Raw genomic sequence first — 26,544 nt, forward strand, 5'->3', positions numbered from 1 at the left:
CACATCTAACACTTCAAAGGTCTCGTGCTCTTGATTTGGGTGCAATCGACTGTGGCAAGGGTACCTTTTTACGCAAAACGAGCATATATCCAAGTAGGCACAGACCCTGCACACAAAATAAGACCTGGTGATAACCGTTGTACAAAGGCCACAAGAAACGTCATATATGCGGGTGTGAGCAAAATTCCGCTGAGACAAATGTAGCTGGAAAGTATAACGGGCATTTTCCACGTCACCGAGAAACAAGAAATAGCGGCCCATCTGTCGCAAAAGAGGCCATGGGAAGTTCAACTTAGAACGAAGAAGTGTATCTGAGATTTGAAGGATTGATTGACGAATAGTCGATTCTTGAGTTTCCTTAGGGGTCATGACAATCAGAGGACAGTAGGTTTGGATTTGATGCATCAGGCTTTCGTTTCCAGCTACCCAGTCCAGAATATTTCTACCATAACCATCTGCAAGAGAAGGATTAGCACCAAGATGGAGGAGCTTTTCGGCGAATTCGATGTGACCGAGATAATTAGCCACATGAAGCGGGGTTCGTAAGAACTTATCCCGGCTGTTGATACCCGAGGCAAGTAGCGGGAATCGATTCAGAAAGTCGAGTTGATTGTTGTAGGCCGCAATATGAAGAGGAGTCTGGTCATATTCATTTGCAAGTAACACATCTGCGCCAGCCTGAAGAAGTAACTGAGCTCGATCAGTATGGCCCTGTTGAACAGCCGCCAATAGAGGTGATCCAAATTCACCACCCTGGGCGTTGATATCGGCGTGGGCTTCCAGAAGTAGTTGTACTATCTCGGTGCTTCCTCCCAAGGCGGCGGCCTGTAGGGCATTTCCATATTTACCACCCTGGGCGTTGATATCGGCGTGAGCTTCCAGAAGTAGTTGTACTATCTCAGTGCTTCCTCCCAAGGCGGCGGCCTGTAGGGCATTTCCATATTTACCACCCTGGGCGTTGATATCGGCGTGGGCTTCCAGAAGTAGTTGTACTATCTCGGTGCTTCCTCCCAAGGCGGCGGCCTGTAGGGCATTGCCATATTTACCACCCTGGGCGTTGATATCGGCGTGGGCTTCTAGAAGCATCTGCACTATATCGGTGCTTCCGTGATATGCAGCAGCCTGTAGGGCATTTCCATATTTACCACCCTGGGCGTTGATATCGGCGTGGGCTTCCAGAAGCAGTTGTACTATTTCGGTGCTTCCTCCTAAGGCGGCGGCCTGTAGGGCATTTCCATATTCCCCACCCTGGGCGTTGACATCGGCGTGGGCTTCTAGAAGTATCTGTACTGTGCCGGTCCTTCCGTGATATGTAGCAGCCTGTAGGGCATTGCCATATTTACCACCCTGGGCGTTGATATCGGCGTGGGCTTCTAGAAGCATCTGCAAAATATCGGTGCTCCCGTGATATGCAGCAGCCTGTAGGGCATTTCCATATATCCCACCCTGGGCGTTGACATCGGCGTGAGCTTCCAGAAGTAGTTGTACTATATCGGTGCTTCCGTGATATGCAGCAGCCTGTAGGGCATTTCCATATATCCCACCCTGGGCGTTGACATCGGCGTGGGCTTCCAGAAGCAGTTGTACTATATCGGTGCTTCCGTGGTATGCAGCAGCCTGTAGGGCATTTCCATATATCCCACCCTGGGCGTTGACATCGGCGTGGGCTTCCAGAAGCAGTTGTACTATATCGGTGCTTCCGTGGTATGCAGCAGCCTGTAGGGCATTTCCATATATCCCACCCTGGGCGTTGACATCGGCGTGGGCTTCCAGAAGTAGTTGTACTATCTCAGTGCTTCCTCCCAAGGCGGCGGCCTGTAGGGCATTGCCATATTTACCACCCTGGGCGTTGATATCGGCGTGGGCTTCCAGAAGTAGTTGTACTATCTCGGTGCTTCCTCTTGAGGCTGCGGCCTGTAGGGCATTTCCATATTCACCAGCCTGGGCGTTGACATTGGCTCCTGCTCCAAGCAATATTGCCACCACGCGTTCATGACCTTCCAACGAAGCCGCTTGCAATGCACCTTCACTTCTCGCACTTGTCTCAACATTTGCGCCCTCATGTAGGAGCCATTCCACAAATCTCACATGCCCACAACTGGCCGCCTCAGTTAATGGTGTTATCCCACTTTGGTTCTTTGCGTTGTGGTCTGCCCCCTTCCCTAGGAGTATTTTGCCCGCTGTGATATGACCTTGGCGCGCTGCTAGATGGAAAGCTGTGTTTCCAATAATGTCTTTCGTCATGATATCCCCACCGTTTGACACCACAGATTCTATAATATCAAGTAGGTTGGCAGCTGCAGCCATATGTAAGATCGTCGTACCTTCCTGGGGGCATCTCTTGACAGAGTGATCTTGGATTTGGTAAATTTGGACCCATGGACCAATCACTCGCTGCAGTATGTCTTGTTCATTCTGTAGCACGTCCACTCGAGAATTAGCAGCCTTTTCCGCATGAATGAAAAGGTTGTTTGTAGCGTAATCAAGCAACGGGTGGTTCTGAATGAAGTCCTGTTTATCTGATATTTTTCGAGGTATGTGTACTGTGGCTAGATAAACCAGACATGTTCGGTAGAGAGTTGCCTGGCATTGAGATAAAATCTTCTCGTCATCCATAGGAAACGTGCTAGTGCCGATATTGTGACACAAAAGCCCTAGCCCTTTTGCGCGCAAGAAATCATTGACTGACTGGTGTACTACCTGCACAGTCTCGTGCACAATCTTGTCATAATCCACGGTTGAGATTACTTCAACAAGTCCACCAGAAAGGACCTGGATCCTTCGCTTCATACGTCCGTTGCTCTCAACAAACCCGTCGATCTTCTCCCATGTTTTTTGGGGAAATATTAATTCAGCATTCTGGGCTGCCAAGGCATACCGCATTTCTGTCACAGTCAGGGGCCGCTCGGCAAGGGACACCCACTGAAATAACAAGAACGACTGTGCTCGATTCCTGCCTTCGATCACATTGTTCAGAATATACGTATACACGTCTTCTAGGCCAACTGGGACCTCGTGTAGCCAGCAACGGATGTCACCAAACAATTCCCCTTCGAGAATCTTCTGCCTGATAAGAGGCATTATAAGATGGGCCCACTGGAACACTCCTTTGCATTGTCGGATCAATTGCTCTGCCAGTGCTTCCCTCGTCTCCTGACCCGGACCGTCTCCGACATCCGTATCAACAATGATATCCTTAATATATCTGGCGATATCATCATTGTTATGGTGTTCGACCCATATCTCCCTCGTAGCGTCGCTTTCCAGGATAGGGTAGTGTCGACATGAAATACAAATTTGAACGGCCACGCCCATTTTTTCAGCACGATTGATAAGTCGATGAAAATATGCTGCCAGGTATTGAGCTGACTCCGCCCCAGCCTCATCCAGAGCATCAACAAAAATCATTATTTGCTGCCGACTAGCGGATGCCAAGATAGCACCTGCTAGTAGCTCTTCTAGCACCGTTCGTGGCCATTGCCATTTACGTTCACCATACCCAAACTGCCTACATCGTTGTTCATAGGCATCGCGCAGCTGAGGGCGTATCGCCGCATCGCGGTCAAAAATTTGGCTTAGTAACGATCTGAGCATCCCGAGCGGTATGCGTTGCATCTCTGTGCCCCGAGCAGTAAAGAAAAACTCGAGCCGAATACCTCGATCGACATGTCTCTTGAGTTCATCGTGTAGGAATAGCATCAATGTCGATTTTCCCGCGCCTGGCTTGCCCTTGATCCATAAAAGACCGCGGGACTGGCTTCTCCAGGACTTGTATTTTTCCAACTCCAAAATCCATTGGCAGGTATCGGGATGGCATGGCTCGATATTGTCTCTCCGATCTAGCATCTCCGGGAATGCCAGTGACCTACGCACCTCTACATAATTAGTGATAGTCCCTTTGACTGATACGGGGCGATGCGAACCGTTGTCTATGCTCTGCTGTGGAGTTTCCTGTGGGGCTGAACCGAAAGAGTGACTGTCAATCAATTTGACCCGGCTTCAAAAAGGGCTTCATGACACGTACCGGACGAGAAGTAGATCTGTCCATGATTGACCCCCACTTGAGTCCCCATGTTGTCATCACCAAATGTATTTGATGTTGAAGACATAGTCAATAGGCTATGGATATAATCATGCTGTCAGTGAAGGCCCCCGCCCTAGGAAAGCGTGCTGGCATTCTCAGCCCCACGATCAGGTGACCGTGTTGCCCTGAACATGCGTTAGGGCTTATATATAATGCTACAGAGATAAAGAGATGTTCTGTTTGTCCTTATGATCTTTTGGCCTAGCGATTAAATGCTCTTGAACAATCCCTTAGGATTAGCGACCGAAGCGGAGTACAGGATTGTAAACCGTGGCACCAATTAATACAGGTTTTTCCACAAGGTTCAGCGTGTGCATCCCGCAAACATCAGGAACCGTGGGGCACCGAGGTAGCATTTTCCATCTCTGACAGATATACTCCGTACTCCGTACGGAGTACGGAGTATACTAAAGATAACTAGACCCGATGCCCGCGGGCTGCGTGCCGCGCGTGCGACTTCAAAATGCTTGCATGAACGTTGTTTGCCGAAACTGCAATTATCGGGAAATTGGCCTAATCAATGCCACCGTTTCTTCTACATTATAGTTTTGTCTATTGGAATAGTTTGGGTTGATAATCCAATAGTAAAACCATTAGTCTCCAAATAGGGCTCTATTCCCACAATTATGCCCGTTTACAGCACAGACCTTTAAATTAGCCACGTTGTGCCCCGTCGAGATTAGGAACTCCCCAGTCAAGAACAATTTAACGAGATAACAAACGCCAATATCCACTTGTCAAACGCAAGGTACAATACTACTCCGTATTAGTAGCTAGTATAAATGCGTGATTAATATAGCGGGTCAAGAGGTCTGTGCGAATCGAACATCGAGAATGTCGCGTGGTGTTTATAAAAAGAATCATTTTACAAAATACATCGAAGGGGATGGTTAGATAAAGAGTAAGTATTATATTGGTACTCCGTACTGTCCTCCATTATATCCACTCTGGGCTGTCAATTATACACAAATCCATACATATTTAGCTAGGAAAGCAAGGTGTATAGATGAAACACATACGCATTGTCTAGCCTCTCCGGATATTGAGACGCTAATTTAGTCGAGTTTCCCCCCCACACCCCCCTTTTCTTTTCTGCAAGGCTTCTCTTCTTCTTCTCTATTTTGTACACTCGTTATGACTGAATTGTATCTCTTTACTCTCATTCAATTGATTTAAATCTCTACATTCTTTAACCCGGTCCGCTATTCCGCCATTCCGCTGTGTCGCTAGTCCAATCATCAATCTCAGACCCTGCATCTTCCCGGGACACTCCTGCATATCTTAAGTCTCCGCCTTGGGACAAGCGCTTACCGAAACCACTATCCTTATCAAGTAAGCACAGTCTTTTATTTATACCAAGGCACAGGACATTGGGTGTCAAGACTGATCTTCAAACACTGACCCATGGTTCTACACAGAAACGTCAATTCTCCCTTCGGTACAGCTCCGCTTGCGTTACGTTGCACCCCGTTCCACCACGTGGGATCGTCACCTTCTATATCCAGCATCTAGCATCTGGCATTTTTCCGCCAGGAACAAGTTTTTAGGGCCCAAATCTTGAGCATATTCATCACTGCATTTCACTCGTCACAATGAGTCTCATCCATAAGCTACAAGCCAGTACGTTCCGCGACTCCCGAAAAACACCCAGCAAAATGCTACTGTACTGCGGAATGGCAATGCGACATGGAAATACTAGGAAATATAGCTAATATCGAAACAGAACTCGAGCTCTACCGCCTCGAACAGCGCTACGCCCGCCGCAAGCACCGCAGCACATTCTCCACGGGTGCCCAATACGTCGACGGCGAATATGTCTACTCGGGCGTAAGTTCGCCTACGAGTACCGTCTCCAAAAATTCCACCGGCAGCTGGCGCCCATCAGGATGGGGTAGCGGTAGTCAGTCATCTCGATAGCGACAGACATCTCAAGTCGACATGCCTGAGCGATTCTTTGTGTTACCGGCGCCATTCCTTTTCTTCCACTTGTCTTTAGCATTTTCACCCTTTTTCTCTCTTTTCTGAAGGCCTTTTCTTCTGTTTTATACCTTTGCGTGATGCTTTCGCGGAGTCTCGACGAATTCTTGTACAGCCACACACCATGTCTGTTTTGGTTTTTCTTTTCTTTTCTGGGAGTGTTTACTTCCCTTTGCGTCTCAGTTTTATGATTTCTATGTGTCAGTGGGAAGCCATGTTCAAAAAGTTGGGATCTGCTTTCTCCTTTTGGATTTTGATATCTCCTGCGATATGCCTGCTTAGTCATGTACTGCTTCTCTTCATCTTGTTTCATATTCTTCATCTACTTAGACTTCGATGCTCATACTCAACATCCGAGATTGAAATCATTTATCTCTGAGGTTTTTTTTTTTTCCTTCTTCTTATTCAAGTACACAGTACAAGAATAGTTGGCCCAAGATGATATTAGGGATATAGTAAGGATACTCCGATGTCTTTTGAAATGTCTTTTCGCATGTCTTTCTAGCTATCCATACGGAGCATGTCTTGTACTGCCTTTGTATATATATCTAAAAATAAATCTAGAAAGGGGGCACTCCAAGTAGTCAAAGCCGGCCCTGTTTCGAAGGTTGGTTTCGCTTCTTTGTTCTTGAATTCTTTCATTTTTCTCAAGGATCGACGACCGCGCATACTGCCCCTAAAGATTATCATACATATACAAAAGCATTAATTCTATAAAGGCATACGGATTAGGCACGACCTGCAGGTGTGCTGAATTTATCTTGAGAATATAAACTTGGAAGGCCTAAGGCGGTAAGGCTCAAGTCTGCAGGACCTTACGTCACACCACCGCTCTGGTCTCTCCATCTCCACACTGCCAACGCATCTCCCTTATCCTGTGATTGCATTTTTACCTGTGACTAAGTTCGAAAAGCTGCCGGACGATCTGAGCTTTCTTATTTGCGCGACTTATCATCAGGCCTACCCTTCAAATTCAACTTTCAAGCTCCTGACCGACCCGCCACACCCAACGTGCTGAGATACCTTCCGTTCACCATGAGCAGTGTTTAGTCGACCATAGCTGGGGAAAGATTGCAGCATAAGCTGCTTTGAGCCATGGATAACGCAATTCAGCGGTTATTGAACGACAAGCTCTACGACAGGAGGAAGCAGGGAGCTTTAGAGTATGCCAGCCCAGTTTCATCTCTCCGCACTTGAAAGAACCCATGCTGATCACTGTTTATTTACACCAGGCTCGAGAAAATTGTCCGTGACGCTGTTTTCCAAGGAGAGCAGGAGAAAATACAAAAGATCGTCGAACAACTCTGCCACGACTATGCATACGCCGTGCACCAACCCCATGCCCGGAATGGAGGTCTGATCGGATTGGCTGCTGCCTCGATCGCACTGGGATCGGTGAGTGGTGACTAACCAACGACTTGGAAGACATCTTGGCTGAAACCTGGGATATAGGAAGGAGTTGCACCGTACTTGGGTGAAATTGTGCCGCCTGTGCTCGCATGCTTCTCCGACCAAGATGCACGGGTACGGTACTACGCATGCGAGAGCATGTACAACATAGCCAAAGTTGCCAAGGGAGAGATATTGCTGTTCTTCAATGAGGTGTTCGATGCGCTGGCTAAAGTAAGGGGTGCCGATAAGCTTTAGTGGGGTAATGCATATGCTGACATACGATATAGCTGGCGTCCGATTCGGAGCTATCCGTCAAGAACGGCGCGGAGCTTCTGGATCGCTTGGTGAAAGATATCGTGGCTGAATCGGCGGCTTCGTATGTGTCGATCCTACAGCTCTCTGAAAAGGAAACCCCAGAACCGGAGAATCAGGAAGACCAAGACCCTCCCATGGCGTTCTCTCTTGCGCGATTCATTCCTCTGCTTAAGGATCGGATACATGTGATCCAACCGTTCACTCGCAACTTTTTGGTCTCGTGGCTTACCCTTCTAGATACAATCCCTGACCTAGAGCTTGTGAGCTATTTGCCAGAGTTCCTGGAGGGATTGATCAAGTTCCTTGGCGGACCGAACAAAGACGTGAACATCGCAACCCAAGGTCTGCTTGATCGGTTCTTGTTGGAGATTAAAAGGATTACCCAACTTAAAAAGGGGATTGAAGAAAGCCGGAAGGCTCAAAAAAGCAACAGACATTCGGTCAACAGCGATGTGATGAGCAACGCGACAGAGCAAAATAACCAGGCCGATGGTCCCAGTGACGACAGGTATGAAGTTGCCGTCGCAGACTCGGCCTCAGATATCACGCTTGATGATGAAATCACCCAGGCCGATGGAGATTGGATCCCGGGACAAGATGTACAAATCGACCACCCCAAGATTCTTGAAATCCTTGTCAGCTTTGTCAACACCTCCTATGGTAAGAGTGACTCTATAATTTTGATTCCCATGTACTTACGTGTGTTTAGAGGAGGAAATGCAATTGACGGCCCTTCGTTGGCTTGATTCCTTTTTCGAGATCAGCCCTGAAGACATTCTTCCTTTCGTTCCGCGACTGTTGACTCAGGTACTCCCAGCCATGTCCAGTGGCTCAGATCAAGTACGAAAAGCAGCAAACCAAGTCAACACGTCCCTTGTCCAATACATCTACTCTTTGTCAGATGATACGACCGAGGACCACCAGGCGCCACCGGCAAAGATCCCCTCCATTACAGCCAGCAAAGAAACCTTGGAGCGACGGTCATCGACTCCCGGAGCTAGGCCTTCAGACACAGCGAGCATTGACACAAAAAAACAAACAACACAGGATAATTCTGTCGCGGCTACACCACGTAGTAGCATTGTTTCCACGCCGGTGCCTCCTGCCGATCTTGATTACGCTGCTGCTGTCAATTCCCTCACTCTACAATTCCTCAATGAAAATGAAGCCACTAGAGTTGCGGCCCTTGTATGGCTCATCATGCTCCACCGTAAAGCCCCGCGGAAGGTGGTCGCTTTCAACGACGGTACCTTCCCAGCTTTGCTAAAAACGCTATCCGACCCTTCGGAGGCGGTTGTAACCAAAGATCTGCAGCTCCTTTCGCAGATCTCAAGAAACAGCGAGGATAGCTACTTTACCTCTTTCATGGTCAACTTGTTGCAGCTCTACTCCACGGATAGACATTTGCTCGAAGTGCGCGGGAATCTGATTATCAGGCAACTTTCTCTGAATCTGAGCCCCGAGCGTATCTACCGGACTTTGGCGGATTGCCTCGAGAAGGAAGAGGTGATGTTAATTGCACACTTTGGGGGTATTCTATGCTAACGTATCGTCAGGATCTTGAGTTTGCCAGTATCATGGTCCAGAACTTGAACAACAACCTCATCACTGCGCCCGAGCTTTCGGAATTGAGGAAGCGCCTGAGAAACCTCGATTCAAAAGTAATACCCCCGGTTACCTTCCCTTGATTTTTTGAGGCTAATGTATTGTTTAGGATGGTCAAATGTTCTTTGTTGGACTTTTCCGGTCGTGGTGCCACAACGCTGTCTCTACGTTCTCTCTCTGTCTCCTTGCTCAGGCTTATGAGCAGGCGTACAATCTCCTCCAGATCTTGTCAGTATACCAGCTCCATCCACTACAACAGTGTACTGACAAGACCATCTGCAGTGCCGAGTTGGAAATGACTGTTAATATGCTAATCCAAATCGACAAACTGGTGCAACTACTAGAGTCACCAGTATTCACATGTCCGTTTTTTCCCACCAAAACAACCCCAGTCCCAGCAGCTAATTCCAACAGATCTCCGCCTCCAACTCCTTGAACCCGAAAAATACCCCTTCCTGTACAAATGTCTCTACGGCGTCCTCATGCTCCTCCCCCAGAGCTCTGCCTTCGCCGCCCTCAAGAACCGTCTGAACAGCGTCAGCAACATTGGTTTCCTCCACGGTGCTCCCCGCAGGTATGGCCACTGCCCCCCGCATTCGACCCCAAGGTTTACTGAGACAAGATTCCCTAGCACTGCCCAAACTGGTCCATCTTTCGACCGTTCCACAGGCACCCGCCTGAAACCCCGTGACGAGAACTCCATCCGCTGGGTCGAACTCCTTGAAAAGTTCAAGTCTGTCCAGGAGCGAGCCCGTCGATCCCAGGGCTCTGCCCGCCACTCCTTCGACCAGTCTGGACCCCTGAACAACCCCTCGCTTACAGCTGCCCTCTCCGTCGCCGCTGCAGACCGTCCCAAGGACCGATCTAGTCTACCCGATGCCCCGCGCGGTGTCCCGGGCCCTGGTAACGCTGCTGCTGGAAATGCTGGATTAGGAGGATCCGGTCCTGGTGCTAGTGGCACTGCTTCCGGGCGTGCATTGGACAGCAGTACGGCAAAGGCTGGATCATCCTCTCATAAACACAAGTCTAGTCTTCCCAATCTGGGGCGCCTGGGTATTGGAGGACGGAGGAAGAAATAGTTACACATGTAACTAGAGCTGGAACTTGTCTCCTCCATAGACCTTTCTTTTTGTGTCTTGTACTTAGCTGGATCGTTTCGTTGTCATCATACCCGGGATCGTTCGTCTGTGAATAGTTATCGCTTGTGAATAGGTATTGATGGTTCTCAATGAGATCACATTTCTTAACTTCTCTCAAATTTGTCTATTGACTTCTCGTTTTGGTATACGATTAGCTAGTTCTCTTTGATTGTAGTATTCATAGCCATTCGTCTTTTGGTGAATATACGTAGCTCTTGATGATACAAAATCAAAACAAAAACATTGAATTCGTTCTATGGTCATAATTGCTCGCTTCCTAAATGAATACGCTCCAAAGATACATCAAACCCAATACTGTAATAAACTCCAGACCCGCCCAAGTATGCCAAATAAGTGTATCAGTGACTGATATACTGGAAAATAGCCGAAACATCTTGCTCGCCAGTCTCTTGCCGAAGAAGTAGATCCTGGATTTGATTGAGCGGCCCCTTCTCGCCGGTATTGACAAAATGGTTCCACGAACTAGTATCACCATACAGCATAGCGGGAGCCTTAATATATTGCAAGCCGTCCGGTCGACACCGTTTGCACTTGAAAGTGTCATGGGTGTCACTCCGAGTGTCTGGTTTAAACTGGAAGAGTTCACGCAGGGAGTCGAGGGAGAAATGACGCTCGACATCTTCTGCGGAGTCCACGACGCACGACGAGAGGGACTGTTTGTGGGACTGGCGTTGGAAGATTTTCTCTTCGATTGAACCTGTTGCAATGAATCGGTAGACGAAACAGTCTTTCTTTTGTCCGTCTCGCCACACTCGTGCTAGCGCTTGTTGGTCAGCGGCTGGGTTCCAGTCTGGATCGAATAGTACCAGACGGTTGGCGCCAATTAAATTAAGTCCACAGCCACCGGCCTTACTACTCAGCAGGAATACGAATTCCTGCCCGTCGGGGTCATTGAATCTGTCGACGAGCTTTGTGCGCTTCTTGATATTCATAGTGCCATCGAGACGTAAGGAGCCGTAGCCCCGTGACCGGCAGAGCTTCTCGAAAAGGTCAAGGGTTTGAGTGTAATTGCTGATGAGAACGATTTTATCGTTGGTGTCTTGTCGGATTCGGGCTAGCATGCGATCGAGAACCATCATCTTGCCAGAGTACCAACTCTTGATTTCTCTATCGCGACCTCGAGTATCCGGGGGTGAATAGTCCTCGGGGAAGGTATGCTCGCATCCTGGAAGGTCATTCGCTAGATCAAGTAGATCCGGATGGTTGCAAAGCTTTTTCAAAAGACCGATTGCTTTCAGCGGCTGGCTGCCTTTTCCACGAAGAAGGCTTTGGATCTCCGGGCTCTTGATGAAGTGATTGTACAGACCGCGCTGGAACTGTGACATGTTGCAGAACACAACATGCTCATACTTGACGGGCAAGTATTTTGAAAGGAGCTCATTGGTTCGCCGGATAATGAACTTGTTGACAATCCCAGAGAGTTCCAGCAATCGTTCATCTCCCAGCTTCTTTTCTGCATCTGTGCCCAAAGCATCCCGACCCCGCAGAATCGGTAGTTCGAACCTCTTTCGGAAATCAGCCTGAGAGCCAAGAAGGTTCGGGTTTGCGAAGTGAAGAAGAGCAAAGTACTCAGACAGATCGTTCTGGATAGGTGTTCCAGAAAGAATCACTCGGCGAGTAACATTGAGTTGATTCAAAGCCGTCCATGTCAAGCTTTCCTTATTTTTTAGTCGATGACCTTCATCACATAGGAGAAGTCCAATCGGGGTATCACTCAAAGTATCCGCATACATACGGAGTGTCTCGTAGGACACAATAAGGACGGGCCTGACGATTCCACGCCCTGATGCAATGGCCCACTGCTTGATCTGAGTTATTAACTCCGCTTTTGTGGCCTTTCCATCGATTGCAAAAGGTGTGGTGGCGTCCTTTCCAAGCCATTTCACTGATATGGTCAGTCGAGCTTATAATAACTAGGGTACCACGCATAACTCACCCAGTTCGTTGGCCCAATTACCAACCAAACTTGACGGACATGCAATCACGCATTTCTGAATGGTAGTTTTTCCGGCCTCTGAGGACTGTTTGAGTAGTGTCCACATCAATGCGATACATTGAAGCTGCACTCGTTAGAACCAAGGTATGAAAATTGGGTCGGCCAAGCTCACCGTTTTACCAAGTCCCATGCCGTCTGCCATGATACATCCATTCGCGTTCTTGTCGACCAACCCAGTAACACATCGGTAAAGGAACTATGCGTAAACGTGGTGTCAGCTTTGCTCTCATGCCACAGCTCATCTTGGGACGCCATACCTTCACACCCTCGACTTGATGTGGTCGAAGCACTTTACACAGTCTCGGATCAATGACGACAGGCACCTTTGGTCTCTCTTCCACATCCTTTTTGAGCCCCAGAATGTCTGCTAGACTCTTATGCATAATTGGCTCATCCAATTTTGGTGTATCCTCCGTCGGTGCCTCTAGGCTTTTAGGCGCAGGTTCCTCGGCGACATCGTCTACTGTAGGGTCGTATAAAACGATCGCGAATTCCCCACTTGGGTCATGTAGTGGCTTGACCACAAATGTCGCGCCTCGCCGCATCCCCAATGTCGGAGCCACCCGACCAGAACTGTACTCGCCGGCGGCTTTGTTGATGAACGGAACCTGAAATCGTGTCCTGAACGCCACATCTTTGTCCTTTGGTTTGTACGCGGGAAATTTGTTGGCCTCTCTTGTTTCCAAAGCGAGCCGGTCATCATTCGTGTATGGCTTCTCCTCTCCATCCTCCACGCTTCCATCGGCATTGGCATAGTTGACCTTTCGTCTCTTTCTCGATGGTTTTTCAGATGCCCGGGTGGGCGTCGCAGTCCCCGGACATTTGAATGGTCTTACAAGTCGGTCAATCGAGTTCTGAGCGTTCACGGATTTCGGTTGTAATGGGGTCTTGACGTTTGCGTCGCCACCGGCCGGGCGTTGTCGATACCTTCCAGGCATGTCAGCATAGAGACTTTGAAATTATTAACACGAGAACTCACATTTCTCCCAAAATAGACAAAACGAATACACCAAGCTCCTGCTGTACAATGGTCCCAAAGTCGTGGTGAGGCAAGTGTGAGTTGTCGACGCGTCGCGCGTTCACTTGAGGCTCCCAAACACCAAACTGCCGCGTCCCAAAACAACTGACCGCCCAATAGGGTATAGTGGTACGAGCTTCACGTGGGGCCTTTTTAGGGAAGTCACGTGTGTGATATACATATATACATGCCCCTAAACAACCACCTTCCGACAAGAACATACAACCTCGGGGCTGTTTCCCTGTGTTAACTCGGCTGACTGAAATTTTATATTACATTGGACTCATTGTAACATAGGCCCCCTGGTCCAACTACTTTGGACAACGCTGAAGTAACATTGAAAATCAGTTATCACTTGTGCTCGGTTTAACATGGCTAGCAATGAAGAGTATGATGCCAATCTCTATGATTTCTTGCAATGGCCACTGTCCAACGGGTTTTAATTCAATGGGGTTATGCCCTGTAAATTTCATGGACGCGGTATGGGAATTATCGCAGAGCAAAATGCTACTTCGCCAGGCTAGATGGCTCTACTCGAACTCACTATCGTTCTTCTAGCCAGCTTGGTAGTGGATTATATACGCTGAGTGCAATGAAGCATGTATCTTGGTTTTTTTCAATGAACTTGATTTCTAGTTATCGCTAAGTGAAAGACGCTCCGGCCCAAATGACGGTGCTGGGTCTTCAGGTGTATATGTAACCTGGATCATGCCATTCCCGTCAAAGTCGAAAGAGTATGTTTGTTTCAGGGTCTTGCTTGATATATCACTCTTTGTGGCGATGTATGCCAGTTCGTCGGAGAGCCTTACCCCTGTTGGGGGTGGCAGCCATTTGCCGTCTTCGTCCCATTCGACCACTGTGGCAAGAGGAGCACAGGCGCAGTTCTGCAGGGTGTCGTCCGATGGTTCGTCTTCAAGGACAAGAATTCCTCTGCCATCTTGGGTGCTGAGTAGATAATCGAAGGATCGCTTAAGTGAACGTGTGCCACGTTATACTGTCTCGCCCGCGTACGCCACCCACTGTAGCATACAGGTATAAAACAGTATAGATATATCAAGTATACCGAGATGATTCGGCACTGAGACTATCTCACCATCTGTGAGACAGAGTTCCCCATCGGTGGGCTCATCGCCTGTGAGGAAGAACAGTCATGGTATGCAGATCAGTGACGGCTTTGATCGGCAGTCTGGCCGCATCCCTTTTCGAATTGGGATTTTGGGCTTGGATGAGGTCTGAGATTTCTCTTGTCTCATCGACAATTTCCCTGCTCTCGCTAAAAGGGGGCCATATTTTTGTTGAGGGAGCGAACCCTTTCCTCTAGATTTTCCAAGAAATCCGCCATGATTGTGGGGCGTGTAGAAGATTGTAAGATCCGACCAGAGGGTAAAGGAATGATGCGAAAGGATGCTTCGGACCACGTCCAGGCATTTTTTTTCGTTGGGATTCACGTTTGTGTTCGCGCTTGATAATCATAAGTGTTCTCAGTTACCTATGTAGGTATACTACATATTCCAAGAGCAAGAATCGTGTCATTTCTTTCTGCTATGACGGTTATTTGATTGGTCTGTCTGTACTATAATAAGAAGGCATTGCTAGTCTCTTACCAACATCTATGGATCATATTTAATATCGTTTGTGCTGACAGAAAGCAAAAGCCGAAATTTCAAACTAATCTATTGAAAAGCCAGGTCATATCGTATTGACATGATGTACCCAAATAAAACTGCCAAAAGGGTGGCAGCAGAACTAGCAGTGTACAGAGCCAGTAATATTTTGTACAATCTGATTTATCAAATTTGATATTACTATGTCTCTGTGCCAATGGAAGGTGATCATGAATACCAGTCCTTCTGTGCAATGTCCGAAGGAAGAAGACTAGCCAATATCGAGAGAGGCATCGAACTCAAAGAGTAACCAAAAGGTCACGCAAAGATGACTCTAATATTTCCATTTACCAGGGGAACTCCGTTCCATCCCACACGCGCAGCTGCCCACCAATCGACTCCCTCGTCCCCTCATCAATCGTCTTTACAATACCGCCAACGCTCTCTTCGACCGTCTGGAAGGCCTTCTCCAGCCCGACTGCTTTGGCACCGGCATTGCCCATCTCAGTCTGGACGAATCTACAAGCTCGTTAATATGTTTGCGACATAAAGACCATTGGAGAGCAACAGGCACTTACCCAGGATCAGCAACGAAGCTCACAAAGTCCTCATTTTCGAAGTGAATCTTGCGCACAATCCAGTGTAGCATAGCCTTGCTAGGACCATACGCGGCATTTGGGTACGGGCGCTGCTCCATACCGCCGATGCTACCTAAAGGACTGCCGACTCCCACAAAGGTGGGCTTCGTGCTCTTCTTAAGCAGCGGATAGACCGCCTGGTAGAGGTAAATTGGCCCGTAGGCATTGACTTCGACATGATCTTGTATCACAGAAACGGAAACCTCGTGCACGGGCGAGAGGTCCTCACTAATACCGGCGTTAGCGATCACCACATCTATGTGGTCGATGCTGTGCTCTGTTTGGAGGGTCTCGACGGCAGCAGCCGGGTCAGTGGGAGACTTTGCGTCGATTTTCACCACTATCAGGCGAGAGGAGTCGCCTTTAGGGAGGGATTTCAGTGACTGTGAGGGGGCAGTAGCGGGGTCACGGACAGCTGCGATGACAGTAGTGTTGGAGCGAGCGAGGAATGTCTCAACTAGACCACGACCAATTCCGCGGCTAGCGCCAGTAATGAGATAGACAGTGCTTGTCATGATAGAAATGATGGAGTTAATGATAAATTTAGATTGCGATGTTGGGACATGATAAAAGTTGGCTACATATGTACTCCGTAGCCCTGCAGGGATCATGGGATTTCTAGCCCCCAACCCCCGGCTTATAGCTACGCTGACAAATGTGATTCCAAGTTGCAATTAGATGTGACAAATGCAATTGTATTCTGACAAATGCAACGATAATTAAACAAAAGGTGACAAGGGGAGAAAAGACAGGGGAGGATAAAGGACCTTGGAAACCTTGGTAAGAGCTAAGCCCTAATCATCAGCCCTGGGCATGGAGATTTAATGGATTACTCCATGCATTAAATCGCATTCATAGATGATATATAATCTCTTACATCACATGTATCATTCAGATCGGTTCATAAAAGTACTGAGATGAGTATAATACCAATATCTCTACCCCGTAGTCAATCCCTAACCTAATCCACTCAGAATGATCCACATTCTTTTTGTAGAACAAAGAGGGCAGGAAAGTATATTTGACCCGTGTATGTACTAATGAACTAGAGCTGTATCATGTACATGGGTGTGGCTAGATTCCTTTTATCGCATTGTTATCTCGTACATAAGAGAGTAACTGTATTATCCCCGTTCCTGGAGGTACTTTTATGGCTCATTATTATCCTTCTAACTATAACATCGACAAGGAACTTAGATGCCAGATGTACCTTTTTGATATATTTTTGTTGTCCTTCTAAATATCACTAGCTACCGAGAAGTAAGATCACCGGCCGTGAAAATGTCATTTACTTCAGGAGGGGTGGCCGGCACATGAGAGATTCGAAATTCAGCTCCAATGATTGCATTTCCAGCTAGCTCGAGATAATGACGATACTATTGGCCACTAAGTGAGGTTGGGGCACTGCTAGGTAACCCGTTTTAGATTGCGTAGGATTATTAGATAGATCGCTCTGGATCCCCCCCTCTCTTCCCCACCACTCCACCTCCATCTACCACGTCTACTATGACAACCCCACCAGTCCTAACTCAACCAATTCCGGGTGACCGAGAGGATTATATCTATGTCTGCTTCGGATGCGAGATTATCCTACAGGATACGACCCGTCGTTTGGATAGGATCCTATACACGAGTCCAAGGCGCTGCATCGGATGCCAATACTCAGTAGATGGTAGATTTGTTGTAAGTATAGGAATTATAGGACAAAGAGTAAAGGCAGACAGGACTATAATAGCATAATAGATCAGCCGCGAAGCGAGTGAGCGAATTAAGAGGCATCGCGACTTTGTCAGGAAGGAGCTATATTGGGAGTTCAGCCAGAAGGCAACGGACTACCGACACCATCAAGAACTACTAGATAGGGAAATTTTTATAGAAGAAGCGTATGAGTCAGGGAGGTTTATTATGAGGGGGGCATAGGTTGGTAAATGTGAAGAAAAACTATGCAGGAATGAAATTGCGATACGTGACACTGGACATCATTTATCACATGAAGTCGTTCTTACAATGAGAAGGGTTACAGACACAATCTTTATCCCAGCGACATAATCCCCACATGCAAGCTTTCTAGCTTCCGTAGAGTATCGGGAAACTACACAATAACCTTAGAAGGCCCATCTGCCCCGGGCCGCCCCGGGAATGCCCTATACCGATTATAATCTCGCCTCGGCACGTGAGGGGTCACCCCACTATGGAAATCTGGGGAGCTTCGAATCATTGGCGCCTGTGTCAATTATCTTCAATCTGGCCTTTGAAACTAAGATCTCATGGCCACAGACTTTTGGGCCGGCTACATTAGCGGGGCCATTGGGATCATAATTGGCAACCCTCTCGATGTCATCAAAGTCCAGCTACAGGCGGGAAACGCACATGCAGAAGTGCCATCGGCACAATTGAGCCGCTTTGAAAAAGCAAGCACTCTTGTGCGAGGTCCGTGATACACAGTTTCGGTGATACCGATGACAATTAATTGATCATCTCTATAGGCGCGGCTGCTCCGATCTTAGGCTATGGAGCTCTCAATGCTATTCTTTTTGTCGCTTACAACCGATCCTTAACAGCATTGGACGGGTCCGTAACGGATCCCACCAACCCCGTGGGGGTGTCAGCTTACAAGATTTGGCTGGCCGGTGCCGCAGGCGGACTGGCTAGTTGGTCCATCTCATCTCCAACAGAGTTCATCAAGTGTCGGGCCCAGCTGGATCGCCGACCAGAGGTTTCCTCGTGGGCGGTGGCCAAGGATATCTTCCGAACGCGCGGCTGGAGGGGTCTTTACTTTGGGGGCGGGATTACTAGCGCCAGAGATTCAATTGGCTATGGATTCTAGTATGGACCTAACACGCCACCCCCGGATACCCCAGTGTATCAATTGAGGGACTTAGCGCTGACATATCGCAGTTTCTGGTCTTATGAGCTTTGCAAACGATTTATGACCTCTGATGATGATGGTTCACACCAGGCCGCTTTGAAGATTCTGCTTTGCGGTGGCATTGCCGGGGTTGTTACTTGGGGTTCCGTGTTTCCTTTGGATATGATCAAGACTCGACTGCAGGCACAGACAATTGCAGATCACTCGCCGGGGGCAGTTGAGAGTCAGTCTGTACTACGACCACAGCGCCAGACGCTAAATTCTTTCCAAATTGCGAAAGAGACATATCGTGCCGAGGGTATTAAGGCATTCTATCGTGGTCTTGGAGTCTGCAGTGTCAGAGCATTCATTGTGAATGCTGTTCAGGTATGTTTTCTCCGTGTTGTTATCACAATCGATTAAACAACTAACATTTGATATAGTGGGCGGCATATGAATGGTTAATGAAGAGCTTTAACCATTCCTGGGACGCACAAGTGAAAACCCAAGAGCCCATAGCGGGTCTGTAAATATGTCCAACCTAGGAAACCCATCAACGTTAGAACATAGAAGATCTGGAACTTATCAAAACATTGCAAAGCCAAGCTACACAGTTACCGGAAGCCGATTTAGGTTAGATTCTATTTGGTATTGAGGGATTTCTATTGGAATTACTCGGTAGTATTGCTAGTAAGGGGGTAAATTTCGCCCCAGATGCCGTTTTCGCCGATGGTCGGCGGTTTTGAGTTACCCGCAAAACGGAAGAGCGAAACCCCGGCGAGTATCGGCAATATAAAAAAAAATTGCTTCACGTGAGACTCCACCGATATGCATGAACGGAATGAAGAAAGTCAACATCAGCACGGGTCTAGATGTATTGGCCTGGAAACTTTTGTATGTCGATTTGCGTATGTCGATTTGCTGGAAAGAGGATCGTGGTCGCGTGGCAAAGGTTTGATTTTTATCCTAGAAGGCGAAGCTCAAGCTTCGATTCACTCCTTCATCTCGTCGGGGTTTTCTTCGCGCTTGCCGTTGTCGACGAGACCCAGTCCGATCGCACGCTCGGCGAGCAATTGGCTGTGAGGCTCATCGCGCAGGATGCGAAGCCTAAAAAGTCGTAACTAGTCAGCGATGCGACAGAAGACATGATATAGGGAGTAAACCCACCTCCGCTTGTGGTTCTTGCCCTTGGTGTGTGCCTTGAGGTTGTAGTCGCTCTCAAACCATTTGGAGCATTCCGTGCAGTAGAATCTGCCCAGACCAGGCAGATCCTCTGGATCCTTTGAGTCCTTGTACTTCTGGAGGTGACCGGTAGTTTTGATATCCGCGATGACTTGGTCGTAGTCTCTGTTATTAGGTTAGCAATCAGCGCCAGCGCCAGCGATAGGTACAGGTGAATGTAAAACCTCTAGGGTAGACGTACCTAGTGCGGCGCTTGTTCTTGACTTTCCTGAGAGCACCCATTGTAACTGATAGCCGAAATACCTCGGAGCTGGAGCCGAACAATGGTATCAAAATAGATGCAAGGAAATGAAAATTGGTTATCACCGATTTCCGGAGTGAACAGTGAGGAAAGCGGGTCAAAGAGGCTTTGGACAATAGCGAGTGTTTGAGATGAAATTTCCGCCGATTGTGGGTCACGGGCAGCGATTGAAACCCCCGAGCTGTGATTGGCTGGTGATCAGACACGGCACCTTGGCGGCGATGCGGGATTGCCATTCGGCTCACCTCGGCTCAGTTGGATTTCGTCACCGTACAGCTGTGTATTTAATGACGTTTGCATGCGGTATGTTGCTCCGGATATCAAACCAAGTTATATGTAGTTATATGTATATAGTTACATAGTAATAATTACATAGTCGGTTTCAAATGTATATTTCTCGAGCTAGAAATATATTGATAGAAATATTGTTCGGAAAATACTCTACTAATAGAGCATTACATCGTACAGAGTACACAGTAGCATGAACTAGTAAACACATGTTGATCATTGGCCAGATTCATACTCATCAAACCCATCAAATCCACATGCGTCAAGCTGCCCGTTGCCGGTAGTACGGGGTACTAGCCGAGAGAGTTACATGCCCAAGGTGAGAACACACTGACCTTCCAAAGGTAGCCCTTTGGTCCGAAATGGGGACAACTGGGCGAAGGGGGCCTTAGAATTGGAAACTCCGTGATTGGTGGCCGAATTATACCCGTCACATGCCTTGTATCGGTGTTACGTTCCCGGTACATCCCAAGGCGAACACAAAGGCTACAGATGTTGAATATTGAAGACTTCACATGGGAAGAGAATAAGCATAGAAAAAGAATCGGGTGTATATCCCTAGTACAGCGCATCACCGATCATAGTAAATCTTGAGGAAATCCTAAGAATTCTCGGCCATAAGCAGGGTCTATCAAATTGCCCAGCCCTTCTTGCCGTCGCATGCGGCAGGCTTTAGTCCAATACACTGGTATTGTATCGCCGTGGTAACAGCGGTTACGGCTCTACTCCCGGTCCCCGTAGAATCTTTCTCCCACTCAAAACCAAGCTTTCGTCCTCTTCTTCCTTTTTGATCTCTTCCTCTTTCATTCTACTCTCCACTCTCATACTTCGGTGAAGGTGGTTACTAGCTCTTGGATGTGCAATCCCGTCTCATAGAGCTTCCATCATGATCTCCACCCGCCTCGCGCGCGCTGGTGCGCTGGTATGTCTTTCTCTCCCTCAGCTCAATATTCCCACGATATGGCGATCTACCTGACTGCCAGTCTGGCTCTTGATGAATGGAAAACTGACTTGTGTTTCGACTCTAGGCCCCCAAGTTCCGTCTTGTAAGCAGCGACCTCATTGCCAAGCTTCAACTACACGTGGCGTAGCACATATGCCGGCGTGCATGATAGCTCAGACATAGCTTAGACGTGCAGTTACTGACTTTTCAATTTATAGGCGACTGGAACCCGGGCCTTCGCCACCGCCATTGACCCCCTCGACAAGAAGGTCGAGATGACCAACCAGGAAACTGTGAGTGGCTGCCAGCTTAGCGCCCGAGAACCAGGCGTGGAGTACGATTCCAAGCAATAGCGACTGACGTATTTCATTTCAGGGTCACTACATCAACTACAAGAAGATGTCCGAGAACCTCGACATTGTCCGTTCTCGTCTGCAGCGCCCTCTCACTTTCTCCGAGAAGGTCCTCTACTCTCACCTCGACGACCCCCACGGCCAGGACATCGAGCGTGGTGTCTCTTACCTCAAGCTGCGCCCCGATCGCGTTGCTTGCCAGGATGCCACCGCCCAGATGGCCATTCTTCAGTTCATGTCCGCTGGCATGGACCGCGTCCAGACCCCTACCACCGTCCACTGTGACCACTTGATTGAGGCCCAGGTTGGAGGTGAGAAGGATCTTGCTCGTGCCAACGACATCAACAAGGAGGTCTACGACTTCCTTGCCTCCTCTACCGCCAAGTACAACATCGGTTTCTGGAAGCCCGGTTCCGGTATCATTCACCAGATCGTTCTTGAGAACTACGCTTTCCCCGGTGGTCTGATCATCGGTACTGACTCCCACACCCCCAACGCTGGTGGTCTCGCTACCGCTGCTATTGGTGTCGGTGGTGCCGATGCCGTCGATGTTATGGCTGGTCTCCCTTGGGAGCTGAAGGCCCCTAAGGTCATTGGTGTCCGCCTCACTGGTAAGATGTCCGGCTGGACCACCCCCAAGGATATCATCCTTAAGGTCGCCGGTCTCCTCACCGTCAAGGGTGGTACCGGCGCCATCATCGAGTACCACGGTCCCGGTGTCGACTCCCTGTCTTGCACTGGTATGGGTACCATCTGTAACATGGGTGCCGAGATTGGTGCTACCACCTCCATCTTCCCCTTCAACGACCGCATGTACGACTACCTGAAGGCCACCAAGCGCCAGCACATTGGTGACTTCTCTCGCGAGTACGCTGCTTCCCTCCGTGAGGATGAGGGTGCTCAGTACGATCAGCTCGTTGAGATCAACCTCGATGAGCTCGAGCCCCACGTTAACGGTCCCTTCACTCCCGATCTTGCCACTCCCATCTCCCAGTTCAAGGAGGCTGTCAAGGCCAACAAGTGGCCCGAGGAGCTCAAGGTCGGTCTGATCGGCTCTTGCACCAACTCCTCCTACGAGGATATGTCCCGTGCTGCTTCCATCGCCCGTGACGCTCTTGACCACGGTCTCAAGTCCAAGTCTCTGTTCACCATCACCCCTGGTTCCGAGCAGATTCGCGCTACTATCGAGCGTGACGGTCAGCTCCAGACCCTCGAGGAGTACGGCGGTGTCATCCTTGCCAACGCCTGTGGACCTTGCATTGGTCAGTGGGACCGCAAGGACGTGAAGAAGGGTGAGGCCAACTCCATCATCTCTTCCTACAACCGTAACTTCACTGGCCGTAACGATGCCAACCCCGCCACTCACGCGTTCGTTGCCTCTCCCGACCTGGTTGTCGCCATGACCGTTGCTGGTACTCTCAACTTCAACCCCCTCACCGACACCCTTAAGGACAAGGATGGCAAGGAGTTCAAGCTCAAGCCTCCCTCCGGTGATGGCCTTCCCACTCGCGGCTACGATGCTGGCCGTGACACCTACCAGGCTCCTCCCGCCGATCGTTCCTCCGTCACCGTTGCTGTCTCCCCCACCTCCGATCGTCTCCAGATTCTCGCTGGCTTCCAGGCCTGGGATGGCAAGGATGCCACCGACATCCCCATTCTGATCAAGTGCAAGGGCAAGACCACCACTGACCACATCTCCATGGCTGGCCCTTGGTTGAAGTACCGTGGCCACTTGGACAACATCTCCAACAACATGTTGATCGGTGCCACCAACGAGGAGAACGGTGAGGCCAACAAGGTCAAGAACTACTTCACCAAGGAGTACGATGCCGTCCCCGCTACTGCCCGTGACTACAAGGCTCGTGGTGTCAAGTGGGTTGTCATTGGTGACTGGAACTACGGTGAGGGCTCTTCCCGTGAGCACGCCGCTCTCGAGCCCCGTCACCTCGGTGGTCTCGCCATCATCACCCGCTCCTTCGCTCGTATCCACGAGACCAACTTGAAGAAGCAGGGTATGCTTCCTCTGACCTTCACCGATCCTGCCGACTACGACAAGATCAACCCCGAGGACAAGGTCGACCTCCTGTGCACTGAGCTCCAGGTCGGTAAGCCCATGACCCTCCGTGTCCACCCCAAGGACGGTGGCGCCGCCTTCGACATCTCCCTCAGCCACACTTTCAACGAGTCCCAGATGGAGTGGTTCCGCGACGGCTCTGCCCTCAACACCATGGCCCGCAAGGCTTAAACTGCCTTCCTTCTGTCATGACTCCCCAACAATAAAACCTTAAAGTGTTTTCGGTTACGACCGAGACGCGTGTGTAAACTACGTTCTCTTGTGTGTTGAACAATTCAGATACATGCTTCTGAAAAACTACGGTGTGATACGGCAGCCATTGGATTGGCTGTCTATTACCCATGTCCCTTTTGTGAGCAGATACGAGGAGTTGCGCTCTGGGAAAATTATGAATGAATTTGTGTTTTTGTAGGCCGATTTCTCGGCCTTGCGTTGATTCCCGATATCCGGGTGGGCTCAATGGATATACTCTTTGATTTTTATCTCACTGTTTTTGTATGTTAGGAATGGCATGCATGCACAATTTCCTTTCTGTTTTCAATTTGTTCCTTTCGTAGGTCGTAAATTTGTATACAAAGTATTCCAACCATTTTCGGCCTAATAGACCATGAAAGTCTCACGAATATACCGATGGCACCTCGGACACATCGAACGCTGAGATAAGCTTGCCGAGGCACAATTTCTGCCCCGCGTTCGTTGGACTTCAGTATAAGATTGACTTGGACGCCATCAGATCATCTTATTCCGTCATAGGGTTCGGCAAGTTAAGTGCTTTGATATATTCTCAACTTTCAACTCTGCATCTCATTACAACCTATCTATCGCATCAAATAAGCCTAGCGAATCTTGAATGATAAGTCAACCATCAGTTAACAACTGATTTGCACTTCAGGCCATATATAAAGATCAGGTGTTGAGGATCTCCTGCCTCCCATCTACCATCTCCACCCCATCTCCAAAGATGACAACCCAGCTCGTCCAACTCCCAGAAGTGGAGCGCCTCAGCGCCTCAGTCATGAGAATTCTAGGCGGAAATCCAGGGAAGGTGAGTGGATAGATACCATGATGTCACTAGAAAATGACAAGCTGATCAATAGCACACAACCCAATACAGTTCACACTCCAAGGTAAGCAACACACACTCCATCTCAGCTCAGAACACACACCCTAACCACATACCCAGGCACAAACACATACTTAATTGGTCGCGGCCACCAGCGAATCTTAATAGACACAGGCGAAGGCAAACCCTCATGGGCAGCAAACCTTCAATCCGTGCTCTCAGCAGAAAAAGCAACGGTGCACCAGGCACTCCTGACACATTGGCACGGCGACCATGTCAGCGGGGTACCAGATCTACTCAAACTCTGTCCACAGGCTCAGATCTTCAAACACCAACCTGATTCCGATCAGGCAGATATCCATGAGGGCCAGGTGTTTTCCGTCGAGGGTGCTACCTTGACAGCATTCCATACACCTGGACATACCGTTGATCATATGGTGTTTTTGCTCGAGGAAGAGAATGCTATGTTTACTGGTGATAGTAGGTGCAACAGTTCTTAAAATCACCCTTCTGTCGATGAAACATGATACGCAATATACGTAGAGCCATATCTAACATAAATCTACAGATGTCCTAGGCCACGGCACAGCCGTCTTTGAAAGCCTCAAAACCTACCTCAACAGTCTCCACCGGATGCGCGACCGCGTCTCCTCAGGCCGGGGATACCCCGGACACGGGGCGGTGATCGAGGACGCCGGCGCGCGGATCACCGAGTACATCAAGCACCGACAGCAGCGGGAAGACGAGGTCCTCCGTGTTCTGCAGTTTGGCAAGCTTGATGTCGCGGCCGACGAGTCCTCGCCGGAACGCAAGCAGGCGTGGACGCCTATTGAGTTGGTTAAGCGCATCTACGTCGGTGTTCCCGAGTCTTTGCATGTACCGGCTTCGCATGGAGTGTTACAGGTACTTATGAAGCTTGAAGACGAGGGAAGGACGGTTCATGATTCGGAGTCTGGGAAATGGAGTCTTGTAGGAGAGAGGTCGGCTTTGTGAGTTGTATAGGTTCTGGGTATAAATAGAAACCGTCGTTAACCCTGACAAGAGTAAAATAAATGCAAAAAGAATATCTAAAAGGACATATTAAAAGATATCTCAAATATCAAATACCCTCTCAAAAGATGCCTACTCAGATACATTATGTTTATCTTAAATAATATTCGACGTCAGCGCTCGGTCACTCGCCTCTCTAACTGGCTGGGACAAGCCTGGTAGTACGATACCCAATGCGGAGTCAGAATGACCATTAAAACCTGTCTAGTTAAAAAAAAGGATCTGGAAATATCTCTCATTTAAATCCAAATTACCTGGAATTATAGAAAAAAAGATCTTTCCTTTCTTATATCTTTCTACAGTCTCCCATGTGAGCGATATTGAGGCCCACACGTAGTTCCAACAATTTCAAGAGTGACGTTCGCATCCCGGTCCCCCGCTTTGCTCTCACCCTTCACCTTTTTTTTCTCTCTTCACACTCGGCTTTCTTGTTTTGGTAATTACTACTAACAGCTATCTTATGGAGACAGATTGCTAGTCGGGTGCTCATTCGGAGTGAAATATCCACTTGTGTCAAAGGTTGGTTCATATTCGTCATGATCTCCAAGGGTTTCCCCGCCTATGAAATCGACTCTAATCGCATGTTCTATCGGATCTACAGGAGCCCAGCTTGCCTTGCCTATACTTTTACCTCTTATTCCGATCCCTGTAAT

The 26,544-nt window shown here is 48.8% G+C and overlaps 10 protein-coding genes across 10 annotated transcripts; 5 read left to right on the forward strand and 5 right to left on the reverse strand.

The window, feature by feature from the left end:
• Window positions 1-160: 160 nt before the first annotated feature.
• Window positions 161-4,109, reverse strand: N7487_010890 (ankyrin repeat domain-containing protein; the record flags this gene model as incomplete). The annotated part of the gene is made up of 4 exons (XM_056878620.1): window positions 161-189; window positions 237-3,875; window positions 3,924-3,959; window positions 4,025-4,109. The coding sequence occupies 4 exons, from the start codon at window positions 4,107-4,109 to the stop codon at window positions 161-163; spliced, it is 3,789 nt and encodes a 1,262-aa protein (XP_056723939.1).
• Window positions 4,110-5,527: 1,418 nt separating this feature from the next.
• On the forward strand, window positions 5,528-6,001 carry N7487_010891 (uncharacterized protein; the record flags this gene model as incomplete). The annotated part of the gene is made up of 2 exons (XM_056878621.1): window positions 5,528-5,704; window positions 5,808-6,001. Exons 1-2 carry the CDS (start codon window positions 5,677-5,679, stop codon window positions 5,999-6,001), a joined length of 222 nt encoding a protein of 73 aa, XP_056723940.1. The 5' UTR covers window positions 5,528-5,676.
• Window positions 6,002-7,156: 1,155 nt separating this feature from the next.
• N7487_010892 (VAC14 family protein) lies at window positions 7,157-10,452 on the forward strand (the record flags this gene model as incomplete). The annotated part of the gene is made up of 10 exons (XM_056878622.1): window positions 7,157-7,224; window positions 7,294-7,456; window positions 7,514-7,684; window positions 7,741-8,428; window positions 8,478-9,274; window positions 9,325-9,429; window positions 9,483-9,601; window positions 9,656-9,735; window positions 9,788-9,947; window positions 10,005-10,452. 10 exons carry the CDS (start codon window positions 7,157-7,159, stop codon window positions 10,450-10,452), a joined length of 2,799 nt encoding a protein of 932 aa, XP_056723941.1.
• Window positions 10,453-10,871: 419 nt separating this feature from the next.
• Window positions 10,872-13,920, reverse strand: N7487_010893 (DNA-dependent ATPase RAD54; the record flags this gene model as incomplete). The annotated part of the gene is made up of 7 exons (XM_056878623.1): window positions 10,872-12,418; window positions 12,470-12,593; window positions 12,642-12,725; window positions 12,787-13,456; window positions 13,509-13,696; window positions 13,771-13,806; window positions 13,903-13,920. 7 exons carry the CDS (start codon window positions 13,918-13,920, stop codon window positions 10,872-10,874), a joined length of 2,667 nt encoding a protein of 888 aa, XP_056723942.1.
• A 259-nt stretch (window positions 13,921-14,179) lies between these two features.
• On the reverse strand, window positions 14,180-14,676 carry N7487_010894 (uncharacterized protein; the record flags this gene model as incomplete). Its single annotated transcript, XM_056878624.1, has 2 exons — window positions 14,180-14,515; window positions 14,641-14,676. The coding sequence occupies 2 exons, from the start codon at window positions 14,674-14,676 to the stop codon at window positions 14,180-14,182; spliced, it is 372 nt and encodes a 123-aa protein (XP_056723943.1).
• An 822-nt stretch (window positions 14,677-15,498) lies between these two features.
• On the reverse strand, window positions 15,499-16,304 carry N7487_010895 (SDR family oxidoreductase; the record flags this gene model as incomplete). The annotated part of the gene is made up of 2 exons (XM_056878625.1): window positions 15,499-15,670; window positions 15,730-16,304. 2 exons carry the CDS (start codon window positions 16,302-16,304, stop codon window positions 15,499-15,501), a joined length of 747 nt encoding a protein of 248 aa, XP_056723944.1.
• Window positions 16,305-18,056: 1,752 nt separating this feature from the next.
• Window positions 18,057-19,167, forward strand: N7487_010896 (uncharacterized protein; the record flags this gene model as incomplete). Its single annotated transcript, XM_056878626.1, has 4 exons — window positions 18,057-18,219; window positions 18,276-18,615; window positions 18,688-19,024; window positions 19,081-19,167. The coding sequence occupies 4 exons, from the start codon at window positions 18,057-18,059 to the stop codon at window positions 19,165-19,167; spliced, it is 927 nt and encodes a 308-aa protein (XP_056723945.1).
• A 462-nt stretch (window positions 19,168-19,629) lies between these two features.
• Window positions 19,630-20,101, reverse strand: N7487_010897 (putative C2H2 finger domain protein; the record flags this gene model as incomplete). The annotated part of the gene is made up of 3 exons (XM_056878627.1): window positions 19,630-19,744; window positions 19,805-19,984; window positions 20,061-20,101. The coding sequence occupies 3 exons, from the start codon at window positions 20,099-20,101 to the stop codon at window positions 19,630-19,632; spliced, it is 336 nt and encodes a 111-aa protein (XP_056723946.1).
• A 1,193-nt stretch (window positions 20,102-21,294) lies between these two features.
• acoA (aconitate hydratase ACO1) lies at window positions 21,295-23,949 on the forward strand (the record flags this gene model as incomplete). Its single annotated transcript, XM_056878628.1, has 4 exons — window positions 21,295-21,330; window positions 21,437-21,454; window positions 21,570-21,644; window positions 21,727-23,949. 4 exons carry the CDS (start codon window positions 21,295-21,297, stop codon window positions 23,947-23,949), a joined length of 2,352 nt encoding a protein of 783 aa, XP_056723947.1.
• A 790-nt stretch (window positions 23,950-24,739) lies between these two features.
• N7487_010899 (uncharacterized protein) lies at window positions 24,740-25,834 on the forward strand (the record flags this gene model as incomplete). The annotated part of the gene is made up of 4 exons (XM_056878629.1): window positions 24,740-24,823; window positions 24,893-24,905; window positions 24,962-25,321; window positions 25,410-25,834. 4 exons carry the CDS (start codon window positions 24,740-24,742, stop codon window positions 25,832-25,834), a joined length of 882 nt encoding a protein of 293 aa, XP_056723948.1.
• Between the last annotated feature and the right edge of the window lie 710 nt (window positions 25,835-26,544).

The sequence above is a fragment of the Penicillium crustosum genome, assembly GCF_028827405.1.
Source record: "Penicillium crustosum strain IBT 35664 chromosome Unknown utg000005l_segment0_segment0, whole genome shotgun sequence".
Lineage (NCBI taxonomy): Eukaryota > Fungi > Ascomycota > Eurotiomycetes > Eurotiales > Aspergillaceae > Penicillium > Penicillium crustosum.